A 25,496-nucleotide genomic window follows, 5' to 3' on the forward strand; every position below is an offset into this window, starting at 1 on the left:
CACAAGTGCATGACCATGGATTTGACCATCTCACAAGAAAACATGACCATGGATGAGACCATCCTGCAGGAGAACAAGCCCAAGGATGGAACAATCTCACCCATGACCATGACCACAGATGGGACCATCTGGCCCAAGTTTGCGCCCCAGGACAGGACCATCTTGCAGGAGAACAAGCCGATGGATGGGACCATCTCATCCAACTCCATGACTATGGATATCTCGCAGGAGATCAAGCCCATGGATGGGACCATCATGACCATGACCACAGATGGGACCATCTGGCCCAAGTTTGTGCCCCAGGACGGGACCATCTTGCAGGAGAACAAGCCCATGGATGGGACCATCTCATCCAAGTCCATGACTATGGATGGGACCATCTCAGAGGAGATCAAGCCCACGGATGGGACCATCTCGCCCATGACCATGACCACAGATGGGACCATCTGGCCCAAGTTTGTGCCCCAGGATGGGACCATCTTGCAGGAGAAAAAGCCCATGGATGGGACCATCTCACCCAAGTTCATGACAATGGATGGGACCATCTTGCAGGAGAAAAAGCCCATGGATGGGACCATCTCACCCAAGTTCATGACCATGGATGGGACCATCTCACAGGAGAATATGCCCATGGATGGGACCATCTCACCCAAGTTCATGACCATGGATGGGACCATCTCACAGGAGAATATGCCCATGGATGGGACCATCTCACCCAAGTTCATGACCATGGATGGGACCATCTCACAGGAGAACAAGCCCATGGATGGGACCATCTCACCCAAGTTCATGCCCATGGATGAGACCATCTCACAGGAGAATGTCCCCAAGGATGGGACCATCCCGTCCATGACCACGGATGGGACCATCTCACCCAAGCAGCGCGACCCCCAAAGCAGCGAGGATGAGGATGAGGATGATGATGATGATGACGACGATGGCAGCTCCTCGCGGGATGAAGACCCCGGTGACGGTGACGATGCCGATGACGAGGAGCCCCACTTCCACACCAACCCCCTGTTCCAGAGCCGGCTGCCCCCACCCATGGGTGCCCCCCAGGGGGTTCCCCTGTACCGCCCCCACCGAGCTGCCCTGCTTGTCACTGTGGGGGGGGACAACACCCCAGGGGACACCAGGGGGTGTCCCCCCCCGGCCGGTACCCCAGGAGGGGATGTCCCCAGTGCCGCGGAGCGGGGTGAGTGCGGGACCCCCAGCCTGGGGTTATTTGGGGGGGTTGGAGGGGCACTGGTACTGATGGGGACCCCTCCCCGCGTTGTGTCTTCTCCCTCCCCAGGACCCCCCCGACCCCCAGGCCTGGCACTCGCCGACCCCCCGGATCAACCCCTGGGTTTTGGGGACCCCCCTGGACCCTCCACCCCCCCCCGGTGGGGGTGACCGGGACCCCCCCAGCCCCGGTTGCCCCCCAGGAGAGGGACACCAGGATCTGCCCCTCCCCAGGCCTGTGACCCCCCCAAAACCCCCGCTGGGAGGGGGGTACCAGCCTCCCTCACCCCCCCTAGATTTCACCCAGGGAGGGGGGGACCAGACCCCTCCACTCCCCCCAGATTTACCCCCAAAAGTTGGGGACCGGCCCCCCCCCTAAACCATTGCCCCCCCCATATTTGCCTGAGGGAAGGGGGGACCAGAAACCCCCAACCTCCCCATATCAGCCCATGAGGGGGGGGTTCCGGCCCCTCCCCAGCCCCTTGACCCCTTCAAGTCACCCTCAGTGCCCCCCCAGCCCGTTGACCCCCCCAAAGCCTCCCCCCAGCCCCCCATATCAGCCCATGAGCCGGGGGTACCAGCCCCCCCGCGCTGTCCCCCAGCGCCCCCCCAGCCCCTCATATCAGCTGATGGCAGGGGGGGTCCATCCCCCCCCGAGCCCCCCGACCCCCCCCCCATCTCCCCAAGTGCACTCTCTGCCCCGTGACCCCCCCAAATCTGCCCCCCAGCCCCACATATCAGCCCATGGCGAGCCCCCCCCCGGATCCCACCCCCTCATTTCACCCCCTGGGAGGGGGTCACCACCCCCCTGCCCCCCTCTCCTCCCTTCCCCCACGGGGTCCCTCAGCCCCGGGGGGGGCTCCAGGGGGTCACCCCCCCGCATTGGGACCCCGCTGTTCCCGGGTGTCCCCGGGTGTTTCCTGCGCGGGGGGGGGAAGCGGCGCAGGGTCCCCCCCCCGTCACCCCATCGTCACCGCACCCCAACGTGGAGGAGCTGTCCCCCCCCGCGACGGCCCAGGAGCCCCCCCCGGACCCCCCCCGCCGGCACCCAGGGGTGAGGGACATCGGCGCCGGCCACATGCGCCCCCCCTTCCCTCTGACCCCCAAAACCCCCCAATCCATCTGTGTCCCCCCCCAAGACACCCCTGTGCCCCCCCTGACCCCATCTGTCTGTCTGTCCCCCCCTAGACACCCACTGGCCCCCCAGACCCCTGTCTGCCCCCCCATTCCCCATCAACTCCCCCCAATCTGCCCTCCCATTCCCCATCCGCCCCCCAACCCGTCTGCTCCCCAGAATCCCCCCCCAGCCCCCAAATCCTGTGTGTCCATCTCCCCCCCAAATCCATCTGTCCCTTCCCCCCGCCCAGACCACCCCCCAACTTCCTGCCCCCCCCCCTCCAAAACCACCTAATTCCCCCCCCCCACCTCCCCCAATTCACCCCTTCCCCCCCCCCCCACATCCACACCACCCAATGGCCCAGAATTAAGCGACCCTCCCCAGCTCTTTCTGACACCCCTAAACCCCCATCTGCTCTTTTTGTCCCTCAACCAACCCCCACTCCCCCCAACCCTCTGACCCCCCCCAAATCCCCTGACTCCCCAATCCCCCCCAAACCCCCCAATTCCCCCCAATTCCCTCCCACATCTGCTCTGTCCATCTGTCCCCCAACCAACCCCCAGCCCCCCCCATCCCTCTGACCCCCCCAAATCCCCTGACCCCCCCAAACCCCCTAATTCTCCCCCATTTCCCCCCCATTCTCTCCCCCATCCACACCACCCAATGGCCCAGAATTAAGGGACCCCCCCAGCTCTTTCTGACACCCCCAAACCCCCATCTGCTCTTTTTGTCCCCCAACCAACCCCCAGGCCTCCCCCAACCCTCTGACCCCCCCAAATCCCCTGACCCCCCAATCCCCCTATCCTCTCCCACATCCACACCGCCCAATGGGCCAGAAGGACCCCCACATACTCTTTCTGCCCCCCCCCCCAAACCCCCATTTGCTTTGTCCGTCTGTCCCCCCCACCCTCTGACCCCCCCCAAATCCCCTGACCTCCCCAAACCCCCTAATTCTCCCCTATTCTCTCCCACATCCACACCCCCCAATGGGCCAGAATTAAGGGGAACCCCCCCACACCTCACACCGCCTGACCCCCCCTTGTGCCCCCCCAGGTGCCCTCCGGGGGGGTCCCCAGTGTCCCCGGGCCAGCGAGGGGACGCGCAGCGCTTGGCCGCCCGCCTCTTCCACCTCGATGGCTTCAAGAAATCCCAAGTGGCCTCGTTCCTCCGCAAAAAGTAACAATATGGGGGGGGGGGAACCCCTTTTTTGGGGGGTCACACACCCCTGGGGTTGGGGACCCCCCCTTCAAGCTCCTGTCCCCCCCCAGCAATGATTTCAGCGCGATGGTGGCCCAGGAGTACCTGGAGTTGTTCCAGTTCGGGGGGCAGACGCTGGACCAGGCGCTCAGGTAGGGATGGGGGGGCTTTATTTTTAAAGGGGGGACAAGTGTGTCCCCCACAATCATTAGCATGGCTGAGATTTGGGGGGGGGGGGGGGGGGGAGATGGGGGTGTTGGAGCTGGGGGGAGGAGAGATTTGAGGTGTTTTGGGGGGCAGATTTGGGGTGATGGAGGGTCCAGGAGGGAGGATTTGGGGTTGGGGGGGGGCAGGTTTGGGGTGGTTTAAGGTCCAGGGAGGTAGATTTGGGCTGTTTTGGGATCTGGAGGGGTGCAGATTTGGGGTGGTTTAGAGTCCATGGGGAGCAGATTTAGGCTCTTTTGGGGATCTGGGGGGGGAAATTTTGGGTCTATAGGGTTGGGGGGGGCAGATTTGGGGTGCTTTACAGTCTATGGGAGCAGATTTAGGCTCTTTTGGGATCTGAGGGGGGAAATTTGGGGTCTATAGGGTTGGGGGGGCAGATTTGGGGTGCTTTACAGTCTATGGGAGCAGATTTAGGCTCTTTTAGGATCTACGGGAGTTATTGGGGGTCTATAGGGTTGAGGGGACCAGATTTGGGGTGCTTTACAGTCTATGGGAGCAGATTTAGGCTCTTTTGGGATCTATGGGGGGTATTGGGGGTCTATAGGGTTGGGGGGAGCAGATTTGGGGTGCTTTACAGTCTATGGGAGCAGATTTAGGCTTTTTTGGGATCAAGGGGGATATTAGGGGTTTATAGGGTTGGGGGGGGGCAGATTTGGGGTGTTTTTGATCCAGGGGCATTCAGATTTGGGGTCTATAGCATTGTGGGGGGCACACTTTTGATCCACCAGTCTCTAGACAGGAGGAGATTTAGGGTTGGGAGGAGTGGACTCTAAAGTGGGGGGGGGGGGTCTGGAAAGGGGGGTAGGGTCAATATTTTAGGGTCCCCCCAGGTCGTTCCTGCAGGCGCTGGTGCTGACGGGGGAGACGCAGGAACGCGAGCGCATCCTCAGCCACTTCTCCCGGCGCTTCCATCGCTGCAACCCCGACGCCTTCCCCTCCCCCGGTGAGCGAGTGGGGGGGGCAGCACCCTCAGACCCCCCTATGAACCCCCAAACCCCATTATGAACCCCCAAACCCACCCCATGCACCTCAGACCCCCCTCCACCTTCCTTCCCCCCACCCCATGCTGTGCCTCAGTTTCCCCACCCATCACTGTAGGGCACCCCCATTGGGGTTCAGGGTGGTGGGTGCCCTCATTTTGGGGGGGACACACCCCAATTAACCCCCCTGGACCACCCCAGACCCCCCCCCCCGCCTTCCTTCCTATCCCCCCACCCTATGCTGTGCCTGTTTCCCCACTCATCACCCATCGCTGTGGGGCACCCCCATTGGGGTTCAGGGTGGTGGGTGCCCTCACTTTGGGGGGGGGTGCACCCCAATTAACCCCCCCGGACCACCCCAGACCCCCCCGCCTTCCTTCCTTCCCCCCACCTCAGTTTCCCCACTCACCACCCATCGCTGTGGGGCACCTCCATTGGGGTTCAGGGTGGTGGGTGCCCTCACTTTGGGGGGGGTACACCCCAATTAACCCCCCTGGCCCCCCCACAGACGCCGCGCACACCCTGACTTGTGCCATCATGCTGCTCAACACCGACCTCCACGGGCAGGTGAGTGGGGAAGAAACACGGGGTTTCCAACCCTAAAAACCCACCCCTTGCATTTTTGGAGTGCAAAACAAAATAAAGGGGGGGGCACTTATAGATTTCCCCCCCCCCAGCGCCTCGGCCGGGCCATGACCAGCGCCGAATTCATCGCCAACCTCAGCGGGATGATGGATGGGCAGGATTTCCCCAGGGAGCAGCTGAAGGTATTTTGGGGGGGAGTTGAGGTTGAAAAACAGGGGGGGGGCACCCCCTATGGGAGCAGATTTAGGCTCTTTGGGGATCTGGGGGGGGTATTGGGGGTCTATAGGGTTGGGAGGGGGGCAGATTTGGGGTGGTTTTGATCCAGGGGCATTCAGATTTGGGGTCTATAGCATTGTGGGGGGCACACTTTAGATCCACCAGATCTCGTCTAGAACCCCCCCAAACCCTTTTCCCCCCCTGCCAAATCCCATTTTCCCCCCCAAATCCCATTATCCACCCCCCACCAGGCTCTATACAGCTCCATCCGCAACGAGAAGCTGGCGTGGGCAGCGTGAGTACGGGGTTAAAAGGGGGGGATAATTTGGGGTGGGGGGGTCACCCGGTGATGCTGAGCACCCCGTAGGGATGAGGAGGAGGAGGAGGAGGAAGGCAGGGGGGGCAGCCCGGCCCCCCCCGGCCGTAAGAAGAGCAACCCCTTGGTGGAGCTGCCGGGGGGGGCCGGGGCGCTCACCTACCGCAGGGGCTGGTTGGCCAGGAAGGTGCTGGCGGAGACCGACGGCAAGAAAAGTGAGTTGGGGGGGTCCAAGGGGGAAATTTGGGGGGGGTATAAGGTCCAGAGAGGCAGATGTGGGGTGTTTTGAGGCAGATTTTGTGTCTGGGGTGGGAAATATGGGGTGTTTTGGGGTCTGGAGGGGGAAATTTGGGGTGTTTTGGAGTCTGGGAAGGGGACAGATTTGGGGGATTTAGGGTCCATGGGGAGCAGATTTTGGCTCTTTTGGGATCTAGGAGGGGAATTTGGGGTGTTTTGGGGTCTGGGGGGGACAGATTTGGGGTGGTTTAGAGTCTATAAGGGGCAGATTTTGGCTCTTTTGGGATCCAAACGGGGAATTTGGGGTCTATAGGGTTGGGGTGGGGCAGATTTGGGGTGTTTTGGGGTCTGAAGGGGCAAATCTGGGGGGACCTGGGGTGTTTTCGGTCTGGGGGGGGGACAGATTTGGGGGTTTTAGGCTCGTTTGGGATCTGGGGGTGGCAATTTGGGGTCTCTAGGGTTGGGGGGCAGATTTGGGGTATTCTGGGAGCCAGATTTGGGGTGGTTTAGAGTCTATAGGGGGCAGATTTTGGCTCTTTTGGGATCTAGGAGGGGAATTTGGGGTGTTTTGGGGTCTGGGGGGGCAGATTTGAGGTGGTTTAGAGGCTATAAGGGGCAGATTTGGGCTCTTTGGGATCCAAGGGGGGAATTTGGGGTCTATAGGGTTGGGGTGGGGCAGATTTGGGGTGATATAGGGTCCAGAGGGGCAGATTGGGATGGGGGGCAGATTTTTGGGGGGCTTGGGATGGTTTGAGGGCTCTGGGGTGGGACTTGGGGTGTTTTAGGGTCTGGAGGGGCAGATTTGGGGTGGTTTGGTAGCAGATTGGAGGTTTTGGGGGGGGGTCCATCTCTGGGGTGATTTGGGGGCTGGTTTGCCTTTTTTTTGGGTACAGGGGGGATATTTGGGGTGCTTTAGGGTTCAGGGGGACAAGTTTGGGGTGGTTTGGGGGCAAGTTTTAGGGAGTCCAGATTTGTGGTGGTTTGGGGGCCAACTGGGGGTGCTGGGGGGTTCAAGGAGGGGGATTTGGGGTGGTTTAGGGCTAACTGGGGTGCAACGCTGGGGTCTGTTGGAGCTGGAGGGGGGGGTACCAGCTTTGGGGGGGTTCAATCCTGCCTCCCTAACTTCTCTCCCCCCCATAGCGCCGTGGGGCAGACGAGGCTGGAAAGCCTTCCACGCCGTTCTCAAAGGGACCGTCCTCTATTTACTCAAACCTGGGGGGCGAACGGGGGGTCCCCCCCGGGCGGGAGCCTCCCCAGCCCCCCAGGAGGAGGAGGAGGAGGAGGAAGAGGGGGCACCCGAGGCTGAAGAACCTTTGGGGGTTCACCACGCCCTGGCCGAACGCGCCAGCAAATACACCAAGCGCCCCAACGTCTTCCGCCTGCAGACGGCCGACTGGCGCGTCTTCCTCTTCCAAGCCCCGTGAGTACCCCCCAAAAAAGAGGGACAATGACGTCACCGCGAGGGCGATGACGTCACCCGTGACCTCATCCATCCCCATTCAGGACGCCGGACGAAATGTTCTCCTGGATCTCGCGCATCAATTTAGTGGCCGCCCTCTTCTCCTCGCCCCCCTTCCCCGCCGCCGTCGGGTCCCAGCGCCGCTTCGTGCGCCCCATCCTGCCCGCCGCCCCCAGCCGCTGCCCCCCGGTGAGCCCCACGGGGTTTGTTTTGCGGGGGGAAGGCACCCGTGGGTGTCCCCAGCACCCACCCAACTGTTCTCCCGTGGCAGGAGGAGCAGCAGCGCTGCCATGAGGAGTGGATGGAGCAGGTGGCCCAGGAGCTCCACGAGCACCAGCGGAACCTCCCCGAAAAGCGGGGCCGGGCGCTGGACGAGCATCGGCTGCGCAGGGACTACCTGCTCTACGAGGTGTGGCTCGTTAACTGCTAATTAGTGTTGTTACGAGGCATCGGGGACATGGAGATGTCCCCATGGTGGTGGCTCATCGCCAGCCTTATCCTCGCCATGGCAGAGATGCTGTTATGGGACACAAGGGACATGGGGACATCACTGTGGTCGTGGCTCATCTCCATCCTTATCTTCCCCATGGCAGAGACAGTGCTATGGGACATTAGGGACACCAGGGACATGGGGACATCCCCACAGAGCTGGCTCATCTCCAGCCTTATCCTCGCCATGGCAGAGATGCTGTTATGGGACACAAGGGACATGGGGACATCACCATGGTGGTGGCTCATCTCCATCGTTACCTTTCCCCATGGCAGAGATGCTGCTATGGGACATTAGGGACACCAGGGACATGGGGATGTCCCAGTGGTGGTGGCCCATCTTCATCCTTACCTTCCCCATGGCAGAGACACCACTATGGGTCACAGGGGACATTAAAGACACCAGGGACATGGCGGACACCAAGGACATGGGGACACCAGGGACACGATGATGTCCCCATGGTGGTGCCTCATCTCCATCCTTCCCCCATGGCAGAGATGTGAATGCTATGGGACACGGGGACACCAGGGACACAGGGATGTCCCCATGTTGGTGGCTCATCTCTATTCTTACCTTCCCCATGGCAGAGATGCTGCTATGGGACATGGGGACACCAAGGATATGGGGATGTCCCCATGCTTCATCTTTCCCCCATGCCAGAAATGCGGATACTACAGGACATGGGGACACCAGAGACAAAGGGATGTCCCCATGTTGGTGGCTCATCTCCATTCTTACCTTCTCCATGGCAGAGATGCTTCTATGGGACATGGGGACACCAAGGATATGGGGGTGTCCCCATGGTGGTGCTTCATCCTTCCCCCATGCCAGAAATGCGAATGCTACGGGACATGGGGACACCAGGGACACGGGGATGTCCCCGTGGTGGTTCCTCATCTCCATCCTCATCCTCCCCTTCTAGCGCCGCCGCTACGAGACCTACGTGCAGGTGCTGGAGACGTGGCTGAGCGCGGGCGCCCAGGACCTGGAGCGCTGGGAGTCGCGGGCAGGGCCGGCGCTGACCCCCCCGGAACCCCCCACCCTCACCAAGGCCCATTCCAGCCCCTCGCTGGCCCCCGAGCCCCCCCAGGCCCCCACTGTCCGCGTCAAGAGGAACATCTCCGAGCGCCGCACCGTCAGGAAGATCGTCCCCAAACGCAACAAGAACCTGCTGTGACAGATGGGGGGGGACACTGAGGATGGGGGGACACACACCCCTCAATTCACCCCGGTACGAGGTTCCTTCGGGCACCACCAGCATTGAGCCAACCCCGGGGGGGCTGCGATTTAGGATGGGGAAACTCAGGGAGACCCCCCGTAAAAAAATAAAAGGGATGGGGGGGTCACAGCATCCCCCCACTAAATAGAAAGCATGGGGGGGGTCACAGCCCCCCCCCAAAAACAAGGGATAGGGGGGTCACAGCCCCCCGTTGGCCCCCCCAAAAGCGTCGCGCTGCACCCCCTCCCTGCTGCTCTGCGTAGTGCAATAAAGGTGTATGTGTCACCGCTTCCACCCCCGTGTCCCCAAATGCCATAAGGGGGGGTTGGCAACACTGGGAGGTGATAGTATAGATGATATCCAACGGTGTCACCTATAAGGTGACCCCCCCACCCTGGGGTGTGCACCCCCACGGCCCCTGGAACACCCAAAATGACCCAACGCCTTCTTTTTTTGGCCCTGTCCTCAGCCAAAGGGACACGATGCGGAGTCAGAGCATCAAAAACCCCAAAATCATGGGGAAACACCCCAAAACATTCATGACGTGGGGCATATGGGTCCCATTCCTGGAGCTCTTCCTCATTACAGGGCTAATTAACGGCGCTAATTGGGGCTGCTGATGGGGCGTGGTGAGAAATTGATGACACGTTTATTCTAAGGGGGGAATTAATATTTAGATTTTAATATTCATGATATATTTAGTCTAAGATGGGATTAGTATTTAGATTTTTAGTGAGGAATTTATTTGAAGGTGGGGATTAATATTTAGATTTTTAACGAGGAATTTATTCTAAGGTGGGGATTAAAACTTAGATTTCTTATGAGGAATTTATTCTAAGGTGGGGATTAACATTTGGATTTGACATTTATATATAAATTTATTCTAAGGGAGGGGATTAATATTTAGATTTAACATTTATTTTAAGGTGGGACTGAATATTTAGAATTTTTAGGCTAAATTTAAGTGAGGGGATTAATATTTAGGCTTAACATTTATTTTAAGGTGGGATTTAATATTTAGGATTTTTTATGGTAAATTTATTCTGAGGTGGGGATTAATATTTAGATTTTTTAATGATAAATTTATTCTGAGGTGGGGATTAATATTTAGCTTTAATATTTATGATAAATGTATTTGAAGGGGGGGGTTAAAGAGGGTTGGGGGCGGGTTCCCATTATCGCTGCTGCAGGGGGGACAAACCTGAGTCCATCAAGTTTCATTAACGAGGGAAATTAATTAGGATCCAGGGCTGTGGCTACGAGAGATGATTTATTTAAGTATTTTGCTTTTCCCGACCCCACTTTGTGCCACAACCCATCGGGATCGGCCCCGGGGGGTCACGGTGACCCCGGTTGTCACCGGCACAAAGGTCCTCCCCACCATCCCCTACACAACCAGCAGCTAAAAACCACCCCAAAAATAGCATTTTTCCCCCAGTTTCACCAGTTCATGGCCTCACCTTGGTAATACCAACCCCCTGGAAGGGCAGAAGGGTCTTTTTGGTGGAAAAAACAACACTTTTGGGGGTAAAATACCATAGAACACCCCAAGACAGTTCTGTGGAGGATCCTCATCCAGTGCAGCGCCGAGCCAAAAATAATCGGGGTTCAGAATAGGATATGGGGGGGGGAGGCCATAAATTATGTTGTTTAGAGTATTTTTTCCCCCGTTTGGGAAATATTTAGCGACGACACGACACTTTTCATCGGCCCACGAACACACAGGGCGGAGCTGGGGGGACACGACCCCCCCGTCCTCACGTAGGCCCTGGAGATTTGGGGACAAGCGAGGAAGGGGGAGAATCCGACGGCGGCTCCGTCGGTGTGACATTTTGGGGGGTCCCTCACCAGTGCTGAGCTCCCCGTCATCCCGGGGGGGTCCGGTCAGGCGAATTCCAGCTGGGCAGAGCCGCAGGAGCCGTCGGCCTTGTGCTCGGGGGCCGCCATGCCGGCCTTGCCCTCGCTGTCCGCAGGCCGCGTCGCCATGTAGTCCCGCACCTCCAGCTCCAGTTTTTTGGCTTTCAGAGCCGCCGTGTGTAGTTTTTCCAGGAAATCCGGCATTCCTGGGGTGGGGAGAGCGGGATGGGGTGAGGGACAGTGACCCACAAAGTGCCACCGGGCTGGGGTGACAACATCCCAGCCTGGTCCTTCCCCAGCCCCGCTCCCCTCGCTCCATTTTCCTCCCTAATTTCTCCTTCTCCTACTCATCTTTCTTTTCCCTCCTGATTTTGCTTTCCCTCCCTGATTTTTTCCCCCTCCTAATTTTCATTTCCCCTCCTAATTTTCATTTCCCCTCCTAATTTTCATTTCCCCTCCTAATTTCTCTTTCCCTCCCTCATTTTGTGTCCCCTCCTGATTTTCTTGCCCAATATCTTTCCTCTCTCCCAATTTTCTCCTAATAACTCAGCTTCACTTTATTCAAGGCGGGGGGGGAATCCTGCAGCCATTAAGGGGCTTCTAATATTTAACACTTTAATTTAAAATACTTAATATTTTCAACGTTTAACATTTTAAATTCTCACCAGCTCTGCACAGTCGCATTTCTCCCAATTAGAATTTTATATTAGAATTTTACTCTTAAAAAACGAGCGTTTAGCACACGGAGGCGGCTCCTGCGCCTTTTTAGACGCATTTAAGAGCGCGAAGCGGAAGAAAAGCGGTTTTTGTGGTTGGCAACACGGGGCGGTGCGAGAAATAAAGGTCGAGTGTGGTGAGCGAATGTATTTTAACCCTTTTTCAGACCCAGCGCTGCTCTGAAATAGGGAAAAAAAAGCTCATTTTATTAGAAAAAAAACACAAGGAACCTGCTGGAGAGCTGGGCAGGGAAACATTTAATGAAATAGAACAAGGGCAAGTGTAGAGTCTTGAATCTGGGCAGGAACAAGCCCAGGTTCCAGTGTAAGTTGGGGAATGACCTATTAGAGAGCAGCATAGGGGAAAGGGACCTGGGGGTCCTGGGGACAGCAGGGTGACCATGAGCCAGCACTGGGCCCTTGTGGCCAGGAAGCCAATGGGACCTGGGGTGGGTTAGAAGGGGGTGGTCAGTAGGTCAGAGAGGTTCTCCTGCCCCTCTGCTCTGCCCTGGGGAGACCACACCTGGAATCTTGTGTCCAGCTGTGGCCCCTCAGTTCCAGCAGGACAGGGAACTGCTGCAGAGAGTCCAGCGCAGGGCAACAAAGATGCTGAAGGGAGTGGAGCATCTCCCGGGTGAGGAAAGGCTGAGGGAGCTGGGGCTCTGGAGCTGGACAAGAGGACACTGAGGGGGGACTCATTCATGGTTACAGATATCTAAAGGGGAGTGTCGGGAGGATGGAGCCAGGCTCTTCTGGGTGACAACCAGTGACAGGACAAGGGGTAATGGGTATAAACTGGAACACAAGAGGTTCCACTTAAATTTGAGAAGAAACTTGTTCCTGGTGAGGGTGGCAGAGCCTGGCCCAGGCTGCCCAGGGGGTTGTGGAGTCTCCTTCTGTGCAGACATTCCAACCCGCCTGGACACCTTCCTGTGTAACCTCATCTGGGTGTTCCTGCTCCATGGGGGGATTGCACTGGGTGAGCTTTCCAGGTCCCTTCCAACCCCTGACATTCTGGGATTCTGAGAGAAGAGCCTGAATCCCCCCCAAATTTCACCCCAACTCACCGCTCGACACCATCCAGCTGACGCAGTACCGGGGGAACACGGTCTGGGGGTTGTCGCTGTAGGTCAGCAAATAATCAAAACCGTTCTGGAAAAGGAGGAAACAAGAGGTTGAAGTGGGAGAAAAACTCCATCAGGCTTCGCATCCTCTCCTAAAATCCCTTCCCAGGTCACTTGTGTCAAAGGCTTTTTAAAATGAGTTTGGTGCTTTGATCCGACACATTTGTCTCTCCAAGAGCACCAGAAAGAGTCTCAAACTGCTGGAATTAAGCTTAAAATCCTTCCAGAGACACATTTCCCTCATTTTGGGACAATAACTCATCCTTTTTGTCCCTCATTTTAGGACAATAACTCGTCCCTTTTGTCCCTCGTTTTGGGACAATAATTCATCCTTCGTTTTGGGACAACAACTCGTCCCTTTTGTCCCTCATTTTGGGACAATAACTCATCCCTTTTGTCCCTCATTTTAGGACAATAACTCATCATTTTTGCTTCTCATTTTGGGACAATAACTCGTCCCTTTTGGGACAATAATTCATCCCTTTTGTCCCTTGTTTTGGGACAATAACTCGTCCCTTTTCTCCCTCATTTTGGGACAATAACTCATCCCTTTTGACCCTCTGCGCTATTCACCCCGGCTTAGCGCTCCGGACAACAGCCAGAAAAGGTGCAGTTCCCCCCTCCTAACAAGTTTTCCACCCTGTTTTCCAGCTTTTCCCCCCAAAAACGCACCTCGTCGAAGGTTTTGTGGGGCCGAATGACCATTTGGGACTCGTAGGTCCTGACCCGAACGTACTCGGGGTCCTCAGGGACGCTCGGATGCTCCACAGCCCTGGGGAGAATGAGAAAAGCAGGAGATGAGCCACATAGAGTATCCACTGATATTTTGGAGTCAGGTACAAAAAACCCAAGTTTTTCACCCCAAAAAACACTCTATTTTTGAAGCAGATCCCTGAGGTTTTGAGCGGGGTGTTTAAAAGCTCGTGGAGTTTCAAACCAGCACTCAAGTTTGGTTTAGAGATGAGAAACAGTTGGAAAAACAACCCACCGTGAGACCAGCACCATCAGGTTGTTCTCCTTGTCCACGCTGTACCGGCGCACGTAGACGTAGTCGCGCGAATACATCGGATACTGGACAAAAAGAGATTAAAAAATCAACAAATAAAAGCATCGACCAGCTGAGAATCACCAGAAAGGGATAAAAAGGAGAAACTCACCGGGAAATGAGTGACCCAGTGAATCACTTCGGATCCTGTGGCCACGTCTCGCTCGATTACGTCTAATTTGATGACCAGCGAGTCCCATTTTTTTCTGTATTCAGTGTCCAGCTGGCGAAAGAAAAGGAGGAAAGATGCTAAAGACAAGCGGCATTATGGCAAAAGCCCAACGGCGGCATTAACCAGCCCTTGGCTTTCTCATCTGTGTCATTTAACCCGCGGGGAATTATTAAATATGATTTAAAAGGCAGCAGAGAGGAAGCGCAGGAGCGATGGGAGGACCAGAAACACACATCCCGCGCACGTCGCTCCTTTATTTCTATCAGAAACAAGCATAAAATCCCAAATCCCTGCTTGTGCTCTATACCACGCCGGGCTTTCCATCGCAGAACTTGTATTAAGATGAATCTATTAATTATTTCCCCAGCAGGGGGTGCGTTTTATTTGCAACCGCGCTCACCTGTACGTTGAAGAACTGCCGGGGAGTCACGTCCGTGTATGACCCGAACACTGCGGGAAAGTGATAGTTGTTAATCCCGGGTTAATTTCAACCTCAGCGCCACAAAATTGAAACTAAAATGTGTTTTTAAGGTGGGCGGTAGTGCTGGGACCCCCCTTGATGTGCTAAATGGGACCCCCTTGATGTGCTAAATGGGACCCCCCTTGATGTGCTAAATGGGACCCCCCTTGATGTTATAAATGGGGGTGGAATGTGCGGAGAGCGAAACAAAGCGCGACAAATCCCACTTTTTAAAACATTTTGGATAAATCCCAGTGCAAAAGGGGGTTCGGGGGGTCCCGTTACCTCGGTACTGGTACAAATGGGTGCCCCCAATGGGCCGGCGCCAGAGTTTAAAGTGCTTTTTGTCCATGATCATCTCCCAGGGCTGTTCCCCGGGCTCACGCTCCCGTTTGGGCTCCATCCGCGGCCCCAACATGTTCTCCATGTATTTTATCTCCTGCGCCGACCTGCGAGGAGGGAGAAAACACACAATAATTAACAACCGAAGCCTCGTCGGGTTGTTTATACAACAGATGGATTCACCTGAAATGGGTAAAACCTCCCCAGGCGTCACCCTGAGGGATTTTAGTGGGGAAAGAGCAGCAAAAATCCACCGTAATTGCCTTTTTATTCTTAAATTCTAAGGGGTTTGTGCTGTTTTACAGGGGAAACACAAAAGGGCTTGTTCCTGGGAAGTGATAAAAGCGGATAAACCGCACCACAAATTAATATAATAAATAACATCGGAGCAGAACAGCTGGTTTTTCCACATCTGGAGCCCCCAACCCCACGGAAGGCGGATCGCACCAACCTGGAGACACTAATTAGATTAAAGTAATTAGCGCCAGGTGGAATTAAAGCACGGATTGGGAACCTGCGGGGCAGGTCTCACTGGTCTGGCTGAATTAACGTCGCTCCCAACGCTTCGTGGGACTAATTTACAACAGGATAAATACATTTCTACGTGTCTTAACAGCTGCCGCACGTCTGTCTCGAGCTTTATTCTGTATTACCCAGAAAACTGAACCAAAATAACGCCCAGAAACTCTTGATTTTTCACTTCTTTGCACAGAAATTTTATTACTTATTTTATCCTTAATTATTTTATTTCTTTCTTGTTTTATTTCTTTGCGTTTCCCTGTTAGGACAAAACCAGCGATCACAATTATTCTATTTACACTTGGCGTGAATTTTTAACCGCTACAAATTGGTTTTTATTGCGTTTAAACTGCTTTGTTAATATTTAGGATAATATTTCTTTAATATTTAGGTTATATTTAGGTTATATTTAGGTTAATATTTAGGTTTGTGTCGGTGTTTCGACAGCTGGGACATCACCATAGGGGACACCAGCTGCGGGTGTTTTTTACCCCCAAACCCATTAAAATCTATAAAAATAAAGGTGGGAATGGCAAAGCCAGAACAGGGATTTTGGTTTGATCAAGGAAATAAGTTAAATTAGAAGCGGAGGGAGCAGAAGGAGAGTTGGGAGGGGAAGAGAAAGACGATACAGACGCAACGAGTTATTTTAAACCTGGGAGGAGTTTATTGCTCCTGCAACTAAACCGGAGCCCAACAGGCAGCGAGTGATTAAAGGAATAAGGAGAAATTAAAGAATAAAGAGGGTTAATCACAGGGAGCTCTGGAAAAGGGCACTGGAGGAAGGTTGGGCTTAAGAAGTCCTTAAATTGAGGTGAGTAACCTTGAACTCTGCTTTTAATCCCAAGCCTAAGCCCAGCCTTGCTGAGCGCACTGGAAAACCTCAGGCCGGGTTTATCGCACGATGTTTGGGAATAAAACCGGGATTTGGTGTAAAGGTGAAGTCGGGATCTCCGTAAAATGTTGGAATGTGTCACAGGTTGGGGTGTTTCTCGTTAGCTCCAAGATTTAATTAAGCCTCAAATAAGCTACTTAAATAAATACTGGGTACTTAATGCCCACAGGACGGTCCGGACGACGCAGCAGAATTTAAAAGGGGGGAACCCAGCGCTGCCCCATCGCACCCCGAGCTCTTCATTAAGGTTTTAATTACCCTCTCCCGCCTCATCACACCCCACACGGGATAATTACACCTTAACGACGCCACGCGCTCCAAACAGCAACCGGGATGGTCAGAGGGACTTTTTGTAGCCAGATTTGGGGGGTTCCGTGTGTCCCCCACCAGGTGCAGCAGCACGAATGGGACACTCAGTATTGGGGGGGGGGGGACTGGACACCCCTTTGTGCTGCACCCCTGGGGTAAGTGGGGATTGGGGGGTGGAAGGTGCACCCCTAAATCCCAAGGGGGGTGGGGGGCACCAAGCAGAGAACTGGGGGTGCAGGGGGGGCCCAATTTGCAGGGGTGCACCCCCCAAAAAGGGCAGGGGGACACCCCAAGAGGTCAGTGATTTAGAGAGGATTTGGGGGGCACCCTGTCGGGGGGGACTCGAGGTGCACCCCCACATCAACACATAGCACAGAACACACAGATGGTGACATCCCCAGACCTGGAGAGGTTTGGGGGGACTCCCCCACCCCTCAAAAATTTGGGGGGGCACACCAGGGATTTGGGAGCTTTACAAAACTGGGGTGCACCCATAGTGATGGAGGAAGGAGCACCTCCCAAGGGCTTGGTGGGGGCACCCCAAGTCCCAATGCACCTGGTAAGGGGGGGAGAACCCTGAGGATTTGGGGGGCACCCTGCTGGGGGGGACTTGGGCTTCACCCCTACATCAACACACAGCACAGAACAAACAGATGGTGACACCCCCAGACCTGGAAAGATTTGGGGTGGGCTCTCTCACCCTAGAAAAATTTGGGGGGCAACCCCAACGATTTGGGCGCTTTAGAAAAGTGGGGTGCACCCCTAGCGATGGTGGGCTTGAAGGGGGGAGGGTATCTCCCAAGGGTTTTGGGGGGGCACCGCAAGTCCCAATGCACCTGGTAAGGGGGGGGGAAGGCCCCTGAGGATTTGAGGGGCACCCCGAGGATTTGGGAGCTTTATAAAATTGGAGTGCACCCGAAATGATGGTGGAGTTGAGGGGCGGGGGGGAAGAGCATCTCCCAAACGCTTGGTGGGGGCACCCCAAGTCCCGATGCACCTGCTAAGAGAGGGAACCCCATAGAACATGGGGGGTACCCCTGAGGATTTGAGAGGCACCCCATAGTGTTTGGGAGCTTTAGAAAACTGGGGTGCACCCCCATCAATGGTGGACTTGGCGGGGGGAAAAGCACCTCCCAAGGGTTTGATGGGGGCACTCCAAGCCCAATTGCACCTGGTAAAGGGAGGGGACCCCTTAGGATTTGGGGGCTACCCCTGAGGGTTTGGGGATCACCCCTGAGGGTTCGGGGATCACCCCTGAGGGTTCGGGGGCCCCCCAGGCCCTAAGGAACGGAGGGGGCGGGGAGTTCGGGACCCGAAGCGCCGAGTACCCCGGGCCGCGGAGGATTTGGGGGGTTCCCATGGGGGTGTCGGGGGCCCCGCGGCTGCACCCACCGCTGCAGCTCCTCCTCCTCGATCCGCTGCCCGTCCCAGACGAAGACACCGGCCAGAGTCGCCATGAGGCGGCCGGTAGCGGCGAAGGCGGGGCGGCCTCGGAGCAGCCCCCGCCACCACCACCACCCCCCGCCGCCGCCGCCTCCGCTGCGCCTCGCCCGCTCCGCCGCCCCGTCCCCGCCGCTCCCGCCGCCCCCGCGGCACCAGCCCCGCCGGGCCTGCCGCGCCCGCTGCCCCGTCAGGCAGCTGCACTGCCGCGCCAGCAGGCCCAGCAGGCCCCGCCGCCCCGCGCCTCCCCCCGCTTGTCCGCCGGGCTCGGCGGGCCCGGGCGGGCGGGGGCCCAGGCGGGCGGTGCGGGCGCAGCGGGAGACGAGCCCGACGAGCGGCCGCCGCGGCTGCAACATGCCGCCGCTCCCTCCGCGGGCCGCCCCGCGTCGCACGGTGCTTGCGTCACCGCGCCGCGCCGCCTGCCGATTGGGTGGTGGCTCCCCTGCCCCGCGCGGTGATTGGGTGAAGGCGGGGAAAGGCCCGCCCCCTTGTGCGCTGGGGGACGCGGGGAGGGGAGAGCAAGGGCGCGAGGGGCGCGGGGAGAGAGGGGGCGGGGCTTGGAGCGAGGGGCGGGGCTTGGCAGGGCCACGCCCCCACTTGCGGAGCTTGGAGTGCGGGCGGGGCCCGATATTGGGGTGCAGGGCGGTTATTGGGGGGCACAGGGGGGTTATTGGGGGCACGAGGGTGTTATGGAGGACAGAGGGGTTACAGGGGTGCGGGCGGCGGTTATTGGGGGACAGGGTGTGTGGGTAGGGGGGGTTATTGGGGTGCAGAGGAGTATTGGGGGGCAGGGGGTTATCGGGGACAGAGGGATTATGGGGGTGCAGGGGGGCTATTGGGAGCCACGGGGGGCTATATGGGACAGAGGGGTGCAGGGGGGCTATGGGGGTTCAGGGGGTGAGGACGGGGGGGTTATTGGGGTGCAGGGGGGTATTAGGGGGCAGAGGGTTATTGGGGGCCATGGGGGGCTATGGGAGACAGAGGGGTTATAGGGGTGCAGGGGGTGAGGGTGGGGGGTTATTGGGGGAGAGGGTGCGTGGGCAGGGGGTTTATTGGGATACAGAGGGGTTACTGGGGGGCAGTGGGCTACGGGGGTGCAGGGGATGCAGGCAGGGGGTTATTGAGGGACAGGATGTGTGGGCAGGGGGGGTTATTGGGGTGCAGAGGGGTATTGGGGGGCAGGGGTTATTGGGGGGCACAGGGAGTTATGGAGGATAGAGGGGTTAGAGGGGTGCAGGGGCTGTGGGTGGGGGGTTATTGGGGGACAGGGTGTATGGACAGGGGGTTATTGGGGTGCAGGGGGGGTGCTGAGGTGCAGGGGGTTATTTGGGGCAGGGGGTATTGGGCTGCAGGGAGTTATTGGGGTACAGAGACATTTATTGGGGTGCAGGGTTGGTTACGGGGGTGCAGTGATGTTTACGGGGATGCAGAGCTGGTTATTGGGGTGCAGAGCTGGTTATTGGGATGCAGGGTTGGTTATTGAGATGCAGGGTTGGTTATTGGGGTGCATGGCTGGTTACTGGGGTGCATGGCTGGTTATTGGGGTGCACGGCTGGTAACTGGGGTGCATGGCTGGTTATTGGGGAGCAGAACTGGTTATTGGGATGCAGGGTTGGTTATTGGGGTGCATGGCTGGTTATTGGGGAGCAGAGCTGGTTATTGGGGTGCAGGGTTGGTTACTGGGGTGCAGGGTTGGTTATTGGGGTGCATGGCTGTTTATTGGGGAGCAGAGCTGGTTACTGGGGTGCAGGGTTGGTTACTGGGGTGCAGGGCTGGTTACTGGGGTGCAGGGCTGCTCATAGGGTCACAGCACAAGGAGGGGACACCCCCATTCCCCAGAACAAAGCTCAATCCCCCACACATGGCTCTTTGCACCCCCTTTATTTCCCCACAGAAGGGCCGGGGGGAGCCCCAAAACCCACAGCACCCCACACCCTGTCCGGATTCCATCCAGGGCAGGGAAACGACATGAATTTGCCTCTTTTGGGTATTTTTTTTTACAGAAATACAGTGTGTTTATGCACAGAATATTTACACTCCAGCCCCCCCTTGCATATAAGTCCCCAGCGAGGAAACCCCAAAGTTTCTGCCGCCGGGGAAGAGCCGGCGGGACGTGGGTTTTGCCGGGGACGTGGAAGTGGATGAGGAGGAAAAGGAGCCGTGTCGGGGCTGGGAAAACCCCCAGAAAACAGGAAACCCCCCAAAAAACACGCTGCCAGCTTCCCCCACGCCCCGCACCCACCCACCCAACCCTCACGGAGCTTCAGGGGCTGACTTTCCTCCTCAAAGGTTTTTCAAGAGTTCATTTTCCTCCTTGAGTATTTTCAGGGAAAATACTAATGAAATAGAACAAGGGCAAGTGTAGAGTCTTGAATCTGGGCAGGAACAACCCCAGGTTCCAGTGTAAGTTGGGGAATGACCTATTAGAGAGCAGCGTAGGGGAAAGGGACCTGGGGGTCCTGGGGACAGCAGGGTGACCATGAGCCAGCACTGGGCCCTTGTGGCCAGGAAGCCAATGGGACCTGGGGTGGGTTAGAAGGGGGTGGTCAGTAGGTCAGAGAGGTTCTCCAGCCCCTCTGCTCTGCCCTGGGGAGACCACACCTGGAATCTTGTGTCCAGCTGTGGCCCCTCAGTTCCAGCAGCACAGGGAACTGCTGCAGAGAGTCCAGTGCAGGGCAACAAAGATGCTGAAGGGAGTGGAGCATCTCCCGGGTGAGGAAAGGCTGAGGGAGCTGGGGCTCTGGAGCTGGACAAGAGGACACTGAGGGGGGACTCATTCATGGTTACAGATATCTAAAGGGGCAGTGTCAGGAGGATGGAGCCAGGCTCTTCTGGTGACAACCAGTGACAGGACAAGGGGCAATGGGTTCAAACTGGAACACAAAGAGGTTCCACTTAAATTTGAGAAGAAACTTGTTGGGGGTGAGGGTGGCAGAGCCTGGCCCAGGCTGCCCAGGGGGTTGTGGAGTCTCCTTCTGTGCAGACATTCCAACCCGCCTGGACACCTTCCTGTGTAACCTCATCTGGGTGTTCCTGCTCCATGGGGGGATTGCACTGGATGAGCTTTCCAGGGCCCTTCTAATCCTTCACATTCTGTGATTCTGATTTCCCTCCTCAAGGTTTTTCCAGGGCTGATTTCACTCCTCCAGGGTTTTCAGGGGTTGATTTTCCTCCTCAAGTATTTTCAGGAGCTGATTTTCCCCTTTGAAGGTTTTTTTAACGGGCTGATTTTCCTCCTGGAGTATTTTCAAGGGCTGATTTTCCTCCTCAAGGTTTTTCAGGGTTGATTTTCCCCCTCCCAGTCTCACCGTGTCCTCCCCGCGTTGATTGTTTCCCATTTAGTGCCCTGGTCTGAGCGCCGGCGAGCGGCCGAAGCTCTTGCATAGCCAGTGCTGCCGCGGGGGGCGCAAAACAGGGGGACAAACCGGGCAAAACAGCCGGTGGGAAGAAAATAGGGAATAAAAGCATTAAGGGGATGGTCAAGAACGTACGACGAGCGTTTTTTCTGTCCTAAAACTCCTCCTCTAAACCTTCGCAGATTCGGCGTTGAGGTTTTTGGTGCTGCGGTGCTCAGGTTGATGCATCCGTGTTTCTTTATTACATATTAATTTTGCTTTAAAAAGCCAAAAAAAACCTGGTTGGGGTCTGGATGATTCGGATCGTCTCTGCGGTACCATCTGGGGAAGCGTTTGCTCCGCCGTGTCCGTCTTCTTGTGGGGTTTGTGGTAAGAAAACCAAGCGCAGGACAGAAAAACATGAAGATCAAAAGTGGGAGCAAAAAGCAGAAGAATCGGTCGGCGCGGGGATGGGGAACTTGCATAAAACCGCAGGCACAGACGCTGATTTCCCAGAGCTGAAGTCTGGTCGTATCTTGGCTAAAAACCCCCCAAAATTTGCTCGGTGAGGGGTTGGAGCTGCCCCCAAAACCAGCGCCGGTGTCCAAAGAGCTTTGGGATGTCATGTCAGCCGCTCACAAAGGGGGTTTTATAGCGGTGACGGCCCCGAAAGTGTCACCGTCCTCACCCCCAAACCCCCGAGGCTGAAATAAAGTGCAAAATGCTCAAAACGCTCGTGTGGTCAGAAAAAAAGGGACACGTGGAGCGGTAGGGGGGTTGGTTCTGTGTCTGTCCAGACGCTGGAAAGGGCCGTTCCCCCCTCGCCAGCGCTTCCCCTATACATATATATATATAAATATATACACACGCGCGTGCGTGACGCCTGTTTTCAGGTGTGTTTTACACCTCGGAGGAGGGATTGAGTCCGCTGAGCGATTCTAGCGCCATTTCCCCCTCCTTTGCGGCGGGGACGAGATAAAACCGGTGAAAATCCTCAGCGGGCGCCTCCGCCATCGTTAATTCCACCTGGGGCTCAAAATCACACCGCAGTGTCGCTAAAATTAAAGGACAGGGAGAAACCATCGCTCATCCGACCCAAACGGTTCTTTCCTCTGCGCGAGAAGGATCTGAAACACGAAGGGGGCGGCGAGAAGGTGAAGTTTGGCGGGGGGAGGACGCGGCGAAGGCGGCGCCGTCAGGGGGTGTAAGCTGGCGGTGGTTGGAATTGGTTGATGACTTCGTACTCGGCCGGGTACGGTTCGTTCTCCTCCATCTCGGACAGGAGCTCCAGCGCTTGCTCCTCCTCCTCGGTGGGGTAATGGCGCAAGAGGTTGGCGGCCGTGGCGAGGATGGACGCCCCCCCGGCCCCCGCCACCAGGTAGAAGCTGACGGCGAAGGTGACGTAAACCTGGGAGCCGTGGTACTTTTTGTGCTGTTGCTGCTGGGCCAGGATCAGCTCCGAGGCCCAGTAGCAGAAGCCGATGACGGTGGCGCATTGCAGGACTGCGGAAAAGAGCCGGAGAGAGGCTAAGAACGCCGGGAAATAATAAATCGGGGTGTTCATTTCATGGTTAATTCATCAAACAGACACTGAGGGGGAAACAAGTGAAGCCGAGTGGTTTGGGTGGGGGTTTTTACACAAACAGGCTGAGAACTTTCCCTGAGCCGCTCGCACGTTAATTCAGCCCAGGATAAAGGATTTGAAAGCTCCTCGTGAGCCGCAAAGGTGACCTTATCCCCCAGACAGGCGCTACGGGAGCTCTTTTAAAAACTCAAACCTGTTAATAGGCGCTTAACGCTCGTCCTTGACCTCTTCCCCGCAAGATTTAACTCTCGGTTAAGCCACACGAGGCTTCTGCGCCACAACTCTGAACTAAAAGGTTGCAAAGAAGCCTTTGGGGGATGTATTTTTTTCCACTGGGGATGAAAATAAAGGAGCCGGGGGGGTGGAATCGCTGTTCCTGCAGGAATTACCTGTGAGGATGTGGGCGAACGCGTAACGCCGGGTGATCTTGAGTGCCGGGTGTTTGGGGCCGAAGACGTCGAGCAGAAAGGCCGAGAGGCTGCAGATGATGCCCAGGAAGCAGAAGGCGGCGATGACGCGGAGCAGCAGAACCGTCTGCGGGTTCATGCAATAATCTGCGAGGAGAGGGAGACAAGCGGATTTCGAGCCTGTTTTCCACCCCAAATCGCTCACCAGACAGCGAAAGTGGCGTCAATTACACCCCAGCGGTTGGACCGGGCGTGTATTTCACTTTATAAACCATTATCGCTGGGGGAATTAAAGTTAAAAAAGCAAAATAACAAAGCAGGTTGCGTGAGTTCCTTATTTAAAGTGAAGCCGAGGGGGTTAATTAAAAGGCTTTTATTTAATGACATATCCTGCCGGCGATGTGAGGTCAAGGTGAGGGAGATCCTGTGTCACCCCACCTAGATTTGTGTGCACATCCAGAACTGGAACTGGGGGCTAAAGGAGGTTTAAAGCCACCCCCGCGGTTAAATTAATTTCATATTAAAAGGGATTAATAAAGATACAGGCTGGAAATGAGTCTCAGGCGCTTGGATGAGTCTGTGATGGAGGTGGGAGCCAGGGAGAGGTTGAGGTTGGAAATTTGGGGTAATTTCTTCCCCAAAGGGCTGTGGGGCATTGGAATAGGCTGCCCAGGGCAGTGCTGGAGTCACCATCCCTGGAGGGTTGGACAGACGGACATGAGGTTCTCAGGACATGGGGCAGTGCTGGGGGTGGGTTATGGGTGGACTCTATGACTTTAAAGGTCTTTTCTACCCAAAACGTTTCTATGATTCTCTAAACCCCCTCGACAACGCACAAATCTCATCATGGGGACGCAGACACCTCTTGGCTTATAAAATAAGTTGGGAATGATGTTTTTGTGCTTTATTTCCTTCGTATTGACCGATTCATTTGCCAGGGTGGGGAGTGAGTCTTGTTTGGCCGCCAGTCACCGCACACCCCCCATTTATCACTGACATTTGCCGCTGAATTTATGTAACACACCGAACCCTGGGGAGTTACAGTGGTAAAATGGAGGGAAACCGCCTCATTTGGGTGGTATGGGGAAGGAATAAATCTTTATTATTGAGGTTGAGTAGGTCAGAGAGGTTCTCCTGCCCCTCTGCTCTGCCCTGGGGAGACCACACCTGGAATCTTGTGTCCAGCTGTGGCCCCTCAGTTCCAGCAGGACAGGGAACTGCTGCAGAGAGTCCAGCGCAGGGCAACAAAGATGCTGAAGGGAGTGGAGCATCTCCCGGGTGAGGAAAGGCTGAGGGAGCTGGGGCTCTGGAGCTGGACAAGAGGACACTGAGGGGGGACTCATTCATGTTTCCAGATATCTAAAGGGGGAGTGTCAGGAGGATGGAGCCAGGCTCTTCTGGTGACAACCAGTGATAGGACAAGGGGCAATGGGTTCAAACTGGAACACAAGAGGTTCCACTTAAATTTGAGAAGAAACTTGTTCCTGGTGAGGGTGGCAGAGCCTGGCCCAGGCTGCCCAGGGGGGTTGTGGAGTCTCCTTCTGTGCAGACATTCCAACCCGCCTGGACACCTTCCTGTGTAACCTCATCTGGGTGTTCCTGCTCCATGGGGGGACTGCACTGGATGAGCTTTCCAGGGCCCTTCCACCCCTCACATCCTGGGGTTTATGGGGAGGGTGTTTGTGCCCGGGGGAAGCGGGATGGGGGTTCTGGGGACCCCGTCCTCACCTCGGAGCAGCTCGGGATCCACGTAGCCCAGCACGTCGGCGACTCCCAGCTCCTGTCGGGCGCAGGTGCCGCCGTGGATGCGGAGCCAGGCGGGCTCGGCCAGCGCCGTGCACAGCGCCGTGATGGACAGCGCGCCGGGCAGCGCCGAGGCCAGGCTCCGCTCCGGCTGCTTGGGCAGCCCGCTGCCCGCCGCCCTCCGCCGCCGCCCGCCCGGCAGCCCCGGCCCGCCCGGGGTGAACATCGCGGCCCCGGCTCCGCCACTCCGGCTCCGCCTCGGGCCTCGGCAACCCCGCTTCC

General features: G+C 56.6%; 2 protein-coding genes across 2 annotated transcripts; both read right to left on the bottom strand.

Annotated features, from left to right (window-relative positions):
- Positions 1 to 10,656: 10,656 nt before the first annotated feature.
- On the bottom strand, positions 10,657 to 18,500 carry STARD7 (StAR related lipid transfer domain containing 7; the record flags this gene model as incomplete). Its single annotated transcript, XM_080360106.1, has 8 exons — positions 10,657 to 11,328; positions 12,906 to 12,990; positions 13,635 to 13,734; positions 13,951 to 14,033; positions 14,120 to 14,230; positions 14,580 to 14,629; positions 14,925 to 15,088; positions 18,097 to 18,500. The coding sequence occupies 8 exons, from the start codon at positions 18,498 to 18,500 to the stop codon at positions 11,150 to 11,152; spliced, it is 1,176 nt and encodes a 391-aa protein (XP_080216232.1). The 3' UTR covers positions 10,657 to 11,149.
- Positions 18,501 to 20,416: 1,916 nt separating this feature from the next.
- On the bottom strand, positions 20,417 to 25,473 carry TMEM127 (transmembrane protein 127). Its single transcript, XM_080360370.1, has 3 exons — positions 25,200 to 25,473; positions 23,454 to 23,618; positions 20,417 to 22,982 (listed from the first exon to the last, which is right to left on the bottom strand). Exons 1-3 carry the CDS (start codon positions 25,438 to 25,440, stop codon positions 22,675 to 22,677), a joined length of 714 nt encoding a protein of 237 aa, XP_080216496.1. The 5' UTR covers positions 25,441 to 25,473; the 3' UTR covers positions 20,417 to 22,674.
- Between the last annotated feature and the right edge of the window lie 23 nt (positions 25,474 to 25,496).

This window comes from Nesoenas mayeri, assembly GCF_963082525.1.
Source record: "Nesoenas mayeri genome assembly, chromosome: 27".
NCBI lineage: Eukaryota > Metazoa > Chordata > Aves > Columbiformes > Columbidae > Nesoenas > Nesoenas mayeri.

What these genes read in the sequence shown, in the direction of transcription:
- TMEM127 (XM_080360370.1), bottom strand. Translation starts at nt 25,440, where the DNA reads ATGTTCACCCCGGGCGGGCCGGGGCTGCCGGGCGGGCGGCGGCGGAGG. An exon ending in GGATCCCGAGCTGCTCCGAG is followed by an intron (nt 23,619 to 25,199) that starts GTGAGGACGGGG and finishes CTCTCCTCGCAG; the next exon opens with ATTATTGCATGAACCCGCAG. An exon ending in GTTCGCCCACATCCTCACAG is followed by an intron (nt 22,983 to 23,453) that starts GTAATTCCTGCA and finishes TCTTTTCCGCAG; the next exon opens with TCCTGCAATGCGCCACCGTC.